Genomic DNA, 7,679 nt, shown 5'->3' on the forward strand with positions numbered 1-7,679 from the left:
AAAAAAATTGAAAAGAACATGTTGGGCCAGCAGTCAAAACATTTTGACGTCATTTCGACATCATTTGCTATTTTTCCTGCATTTTTCATAATTCAGGTTGGAAGCGGGTCAAATCCTGACCAGTTCGGTAAAATCAGTAATGTCGGGTAATTCGGTCCAAAATTGGGGAAAAGGGTCTGAATGAAATTTGAAGTAAACTTCCCAAGATTTAATTTGGTACCTGAACCATTCAATTTGGACATTATTAAGGCACTTAATTGAATCAAAACACAAATTGGCAAAACAGGGAAAAAAACAGAGAAGTTGTTCTTTGAGCAACCAAGTGTTTTCTTGATACCCAAAGGCTAATTAGCCTAACTGCATGCTTAATTGAAATTGTGTGTGATTGATTAGACATTTATTAGGTTCAATTGCGCTTAATGATGCATAATTATTTTGCAAATAGTCTAGGATTGGGTGATTAGAGCTTAATTATGTGCTTTGTGACTTAGCCCACTGCTTGGTGAAATACGAGTGAGGGCTAATTATCACCAAATACTTCGCCGCATCTTATCAGCCGTTCGATGTGAGTGTTTCAATACCAGCCATTTGATTAATACGTGTTATCGACCCGTATGGCGAATCCTCGGATCAACTCGGGGCTCGGGTCGACCAGAATCTGAAGCCATAGTGGGTGCGTTTGGTTAAGAGAGAGAAGATTGATAGAAAAGCGAGGGAAAAACAGAAATACAAAAATATTAGCGGGGGAAAAGTCGAAAGAAAATAAATCCACTAATCCCTTAATAGCATTCTGAAAATGGCGAAATACAAATACTGGGCAGGAGTCGCTTTGCGTAATTGGACTTAGGAAATGCTTACTTTGGCTCAAGGGCCTTTAAAGGCCAAAAGTTCTTCGGAAAATCCGAACCAGACGCATCAAAATTTTGATTAGACGTACGTGAAACTCAATTAACCCGATTGAAAGGAAAATACATGCAAAAATGACGGATTATACTTATAAAAGAATGAAGATTTTAAATCATGACAATATCTTTCACATTTAGGTGATTATTTGCAAAACGCAAGTGACCACACACAACTTATTAATTGTCACGCATGACGCCATCAACCAAACGACAACGCCATGCACTTCTTTGCGGCTATCCTTCTTCCTGGCCACAGTTAAAAAATCTAAGGCGGTCAGTCAAACACGAAGCTGCTCGACTCGACTTGGCCTTTCCTCGACCAAAGGGTCAAATCCTGACCAGTTGGGTAAAATCAGTAATTTCAGGTAATTCGGTCCAAAATTGGGGAAAAGGGTCTGAATAAAATTTAGCCTCTGTATAACCTCAAATTGATATATTTATGACAGATTTACCACAAATTAATTTTTTGATCACTGAAAATCCTGAGCTGGTACACTTGTGATAAATTTATCTTTCGTAAAATTGGATTAATACCATGGAATATCACAAATTGGTAAATTTGTGATAAACGGAGGAGTAAAATCTCAAATTAATATACTCGTCAGCTATTACATGTCATCTAACTCAGCAATTTGAAGGTAAAATTTAACGGAAACTAACAGAGGGTACATTTGTCACAGATGTACCGGTTTGAGGTTTTTGATTGTCAAAAAATTAGTTTTGGGTAAGTCTATCACAAGTGTATCAGTTTGTGATTTTTCGTGGTATTAACTCTATTTTTTTTTGGTCGGAACAACAGAATAAAGATATTAAATAATGCCTGTAAGACACTTCTTAAGCCCTTTAAATAGGCTTTATAACTATTGAGTGACTTTCGTAAAATGTGTACTTCAATTTTAATATGCCTTGAACAGTGTTTTGTTAGATAACTCGGGCCTTGGATGTACTTAATTAGATTTTTGTAACTCAATTGGTATCTTGGATATACTATTTAACAAGACCAAAAATTATCATACAAATCTATTATTAATTATAAATGATGTACTTAACGAAGTGATCAAGGGTCGGGTCGTCATGACGTTAGAGTAGGGGTGAGCATGATTCCAGGATAGAACTTGTCAGTTTCAGGTTTCAGGTTCCAGGGTATGCAGCGTAGGTTCCAGATCTCAAAAATTAGAGAATTTGTTTTGACGGGTATGTTTTAGGTTCTAGATTAATGAAACCTGAAACCTAGAACCTGAAATAAGTTTTTGTGTTTTCCTTGATCCATGTCTTCGTGCGATCCTGCAGTATTTCATGGCGTTCGATGATGAGTGTATAATCTGGAATCACTAGTATGAAGTTTCATTTTATGACTAAGACTTTTACTTTGTTAATAATTCATATTTTTTGTGTATCTAAATATAAGTTATGGCTAGTCAATTGATAATATAGGTGAAATCTGAATAGGCCCTGGAACAGACCTAGAACCTGTGACAGGGTAGTATCAAGATTCAAAGATATGCGGGATAGGTTATAAGTTCCAAAAAATGAGGGAACTAGTCCAGCGAGTAAGTTTCAGGTTTCAAGTGGAACTTGTACGGAATCTGGAACTGCTCACCCCTAATATATAGATTCACATGAACATGTCATATTCATGTTCAAGGAATGAAGAGTAGGAGTTCAAAAGGAGAAGACCAACACCTATTTATTAACACTTGATTGGAAGTAAGAGATTTTTTTTTTTACTTTTTGGTTGAAATTTTAAATATTTTCAAATTTCAAAAAATCACAAAAAAAATTACATGTGAACCTGCGCATCGACATATGCACATCGTGAAAGTTTTCGGACATTTTGAATTAAGGAAAAAGTCAAAATACATCCGTTGCGAGATCTAGACTAAATTAAAGGCGAAAGTACAAATCTATCTAGATATATCGAAAAACAGAGTTAGAAGAAAGCTTCTCGATTCGGAGATACTCGAAATTTCGAAATCCATCGACAATACCAACATGGAAAAAAAAAAGGTAGCTCATTTGGGAATATCATGAGTCGGAGATGGACATATTAGAGTCGCAAGCATTGGATTTAAATTGGGAAAAAAACTTGCAAATCTGGTTCAATTTCATGACTTTGCACGGTTTGTGTAACATCCAATCACGATAATAATCAAAACAATGATTGACTTTCCACCTGAGAATGAGGGGAAGAAATGCATACTATCTTATATACATTGAAGCACCAAAGTGTATTTACTTGTTCACAGCATCTTCCCTTCATTGCCTGGACTCGCGCATGCCAAGTCCGCGCTTTGCTCTCTGCACTCTGCCAAGAGAGGTCAAAAGTAGATAAGGCTTTGGTGAGAAAAAAACGATTCAGGGAAAGCTATAAACCAATAATAAGGAACTTTCAAGATATGATATCGCGCACACCTGACTCAAGGGACCATGGAAGGACCCTACAATAGTACTAATCACTACGTTGTAGAAGACGGTCAGCAAGCCTGGTTATTTTACAGTAAACGAATGTTTAGCACCGTGATTCTTGTCGATTCTTGGTAGTTCCCTAGTTAATGGTATCTAGCACACCCTTTTAGTTGAGAATGAAGTTAAATCTATTTCCTTAAATTACTCAGCAGATGATAATCATAAGAGAATCAAAAGGAGCATGGAAGAAGAAGAACAACATCAGTTGCCGAAGAAGGACAAGAAATGACATGTAATATGTATATCTTCTGTTTTATATTTTTGGATGAGTAATGTAGATGTAAATCAGATGTGCTGCAGTTTTATTGGCGACATCAGACTCCAGGCCAATGGTTTTTTCTCTGGCCCCTTCTAGTTAAGGTAACTGAATTTGTGACCAACACTTATCAAGAGTCCAAGACAATTCCAAATCTAACGAGTGCTATAATTGATTTGATTATTAAAAGATGCCCATCAACTGATATGCATTTGTAAGACTTATGTCGGCGCAAGCTTTCCAAGCCTACATAGCTTTTCGCCGGACTTCTCATCCCAAACACTTCCTGAAATCTCGATTTTGTAGAACCTATTTGGCGCCGTCGGCAGTCCTCTGCTGGCAAGTAGTTCCAGATCTTTCTGATGTAGCTCTCTCCCATTCACAAAGATTCCCATGTTTCCAGCAGCGCAATCGCCGGCATGGGATAATTGAACTCCTCGATGAATGGCTGGGGAAATACAGTAACAGTCACATGAGAGAACACAGTATATGGCCAACGACTAAGTATAGCGCATCTCTATCGTTGTTTCGGCTAGTGCATCAAAGTTCGAAAAGTATTGCTGAGCCGAGGAAGACTAGGTCTCACCGGAATTATCCCAAGACAAATTCTGCCCATCACACCCCAAAATCCACCTTGGATATCATACCTGGCGAAAGGGAAAGAAAACTCGACCTCTTACCAAGTGTCATGTAATCACATTCAAGCTAAAGAGCACCAACTGCGATTGATAATGCATTGTCCTCCATGATATCATAGATTAAATTTTCCTCATGCAAAATCGTAGATTGCAAAACCAATGAACACTAGTTCATCCAATCTGAAGACCTAGAGAGATACACGTAACATGCACTCACTACTTTACTTGCCAGATAAAATGTGATGTTATGAAGATCGACATGGGCCTTACCAGTAATTCCCTGGACGTATAGGCCCAGCAAGTTTTTCAGCTTTTTTGACAAGGTGGTTGGCTATGGGGTGCCCATTAATGACGACATTAGGCTTTGCAATTTCCACAATCTCATTAGATCTTGATAATCTCCAATGCTTTTCTTAATGAGGCTCAGAAAGAAAAAATTGTCCCTTTTCTTCGTCTTCAATCGATCTGCTTCTTTACTAGCATCTGAAGAATCTTGAGATGTATTAAGGCAGTCAGTAAGCGAGTACTCGATTTCATCTTCTGTGGCTGTATCCTGCACTGATTTTTGTCTCAGGACACCTTTTTGGACTAGAAAATCCCGATGTATTTCTTTAATCTCACTTTCTTCTGCATATTGATCCTCAGATACCTTAGAACTGGAATTATCAAGATTATTGGGGAATGTAAAGCTTAGAACTGTGGGAGACTCTTCCCGTAGTAATGGGTTCTCTGCAGAAGTGGATAAATTTGTCCCGAGCTTTACCTCATTGGGAACATCTTCTTCCTCAGAAGAATGGGAAGATGAAGCTAGACTACTACCCTGCTCATACTTCTGCATATTCACTTGCCAGTCATCTGACTCTTCATTTGCTTCATATTTCTTGTGGAAATTGGAATTGCCATGACCAGGAGAGCAAATGTCTATGGCACAACCATCACCAGAGTAGTCTATCCCTTTCACGCCCAAGCCGTGTTGCAAACTAGCTATTTTCTCTTTCACTGCCTTGTGAGAACCATTCTTGTCAAGGTAAGATGATTGTCTTGCAAAGGAAGTGACAAGCCTTTTGCCCAGAACTTCAACCAAGAGTACAGTTGAGCAGGACCCCCATTGCAGGTTCGGTTTTTTATGCCTCTCCACACTTATATTGGAAGGCAGTGTCAGCAACTCGGAGCACTTGCAACATGTATGAATTGAGCGCCACCTGATAATGGATGGTAATGCTTCTTACTTCTATCGGAAATCGCAATTATCCTCTGCTGAGAACCGGCGGTATCAGTGTCTGAACCTATACTCTCGGTTGGCCATTTTCTTTGGGACAGGATTGTGAGATCGCAGAGGGGGAGTATGAACACCCAAATTACTACTAGGCCAAATTTGGATGGGATCGTGATGGCGACAGGAGATGGAATTCACAGGGTACCCCTACACTCCCTTTAGTGCCGAAAGGAGTTGGTTGGACCGATTAAGGAGCTTGCTCATGTTCGTGACGGCAGTGAAAACAGGTGCACAAGTTGCAGTCAAGGGAGGAATCTCGTGAATCCGATGCAGAGAAATCTCGAATCAAATCCATGTACTTATTCAAGTGACCTCGATAAGATTGTTTTACATATTGATGGTAAGGTCTTGACGTTGTTACGCTCCTAGGAATAGGAGGAAGATAGAAGTCATGTGTATCTCGATCGATGCAAGGATGCTGTTGATGCTGATGAATCAAATGAGGGTTCGCCAGAACAGGCTTTCCCGGGGTCAAGAGTCCACCAGACACATACTTGAATTTATCATCAAAAGGCTCGGGTAGACCATCCCTATCAAGAAAAGCCGTCTCGCCAGTTCTCTCGGGTGTATCACTGATTCTGCTGATGTGATTTTTCAAATCATCCAACTTTCTCAGGAGCTCGGCATCCAAGTCCAAGCTCTCCCCTCTATTAAGCCCATTTGTGGACATTACTCTTCACTGACTTGCCATGCACAAAGTAGGAACGAGGTTGATGATTCAACGATCCATCATTAACATATTCATGTGAGGGAATCCTACTCGTCCCAACTTCATCACTGGAGATCCCAGGAATCCCTTCAAAACATTCTCCAATCACGTCCCACTGGTCAGCATCAACCCTCGAACTTGGCTGCCTAGAATATCGGGTCAAATTAGCTGGATCCTCTCTGAGGCCTCCTTCCGTGCTTGAGTTTATAGATTTTGGCCTGTTCAAATCGATCGTCAAGGGTCGTCCACTTTCGATACCGTGACCAGCCTCCACAACAGCATCTGACCGATCCACCTTAAGTTCCATTCCTTCGTCCCCATTCCTTTCTCCAACGCTGAAATCATCCTCCTTCTGTGTCCCTAATGAAGAATTACTGTTTACACCAAGATCACTTTCTCCGGAAACTACTGTTTCATTTCCGCCCTCGACAGCATCCGACGTATCCCCTTCCCTCTTCGTATCAGAAACGCTAACAGAAACTGTATCCGTGGAAGAGAATACCGAATTAGAGGCCAGCGCATTCTTCTTCTTCGCTGAGGAAAATCCATTCAAATTACTTCAATTAGGAAAAGCCGCCTACAGGTATTGTACATAACTAAAAAGATCTCTCTTCCTATTTAAATCGAAAGAGGGGTGTTGCCAATTTAGTCACTGCTACTTTAGTCTGTTCTCTCTGTCATTGAAAATCCAAATCATGACACGGCACAAACATACGAATCCCTCTTCTTCCTAAAAGTTTCAGACACCAACTACTTTCATTTTTAAACACAACAAAAGAAAACAAATACTAAATTTCTCAACAATGAACTGACCAAAACAGAGATGGCCCAAAAAGTAAAAGGAAGAAGAGATAAACTACCTCTAAGAAATGCACCGCAAGCACCACACCGGTACACAGAATTGTCGGAGGGCTCAGGCGACAGATTTCCACACCTCGGGCAACGACCTAACCGAACCGTCGAACTGGACCCATCGGCCATCATTCCACCACCAGGAAAGTGAAGCTCACGTAGCAACGCCACGCAAATGATCGTTGCTATACTCCTTCTGCTGTGAACAACGCATGAGCCACTGGTCACCTGCTGAGAGAAGACGAGACCCCTTGCAGAGAAAGCAACATGCAGAGAAAAGTAGCAGGAAAATTCTCTACCTGAGGGGCAAGCTTATGTGAATTTGTACGTGGGTCTATAGGTCAACAAAGTAGAAGGTGAAGAAAGGAGTTTTACTTTGGGCAGTGGGCAAAATCTGGTTTAGGAGGATATTGGGGTTGTTCAAGGAGGAGGAGAACAAATCTACTTCAGAGAAAATGATGGAACGTTTGGGTGCAAACTGTCCTCTTCTTTCCCGAGAATATGACAGTGAACGAGCAAATGGGTGGAGTGGCTTTGGCAAGCAATCGGTCTCAAGCCAGATGTTGCAATTGAGAGC

At 40.4% G+C, this 7,679-nt stretch overlaps 1 protein-coding gene and 1 pseudogene across 1 annotated transcript; both read right to left on the bottom strand.

Moving 5' to 3' along the window:
* Positions 1–3,306: 3,306 nt before the first annotated feature.
* Positions 3,307–6,069, bottom strand: LOC115693562 (extra-large guanine nucleotide-binding protein 2-like; annotated as a pseudogene).
* On the bottom strand, positions 5,615–7,459 carry LOC130134691 (uncharacterized). Its single transcript, XM_056307451.1, has 2 exons — positions 7,111–7,459; positions 5,615–6,784 (listed from the first exon to the last, which is right to left on the bottom strand). Exons 1-2 carry the CDS (start codon positions 7,232–7,234, stop codon positions 6,192–6,194), a joined length of 717 nt encoding a protein of 238 aa, XP_056163426.1. The 5' UTR covers positions 7,235–7,459; the 3' UTR covers positions 5,615–6,191.
* Positions 7,460–7,679: the final 220 nt, after the last annotated feature.

This window comes from Syzygium oleosum, unplaced genomic scaffold (genome assembly GCF_021117445.2).
Source record: "Syzygium oleosum isolate NSW1041296 unplaced genomic scaffold, Sole_v2.1 Sole_v2.53, whole genome shotgun sequence".
Taxonomy (NCBI): domain Eukaryota; kingdom Viridiplantae; phylum Streptophyta; class Magnoliopsida; order Myrtales; family Myrtaceae; genus Syzygium; species Syzygium oleosum.

Excerpts from the sequence above, each read along its gene's own strand:
- LOC130134691 (XM_056307451.1), bottom strand. The coding sequence starts at position 7,234 with ATGATGGCCGATGGGTCCAGTTCGACGGTTCGGTTAGGTCGTTGCCCG. Across the intron at positions 6,785-7,110 it reads TTGCGGTGCATTTCTTAGAG|CGAAGAAGAAGAATGCGCTG; the intron begins GTAGTTTATCTC and ends GATTTTCCTCAG.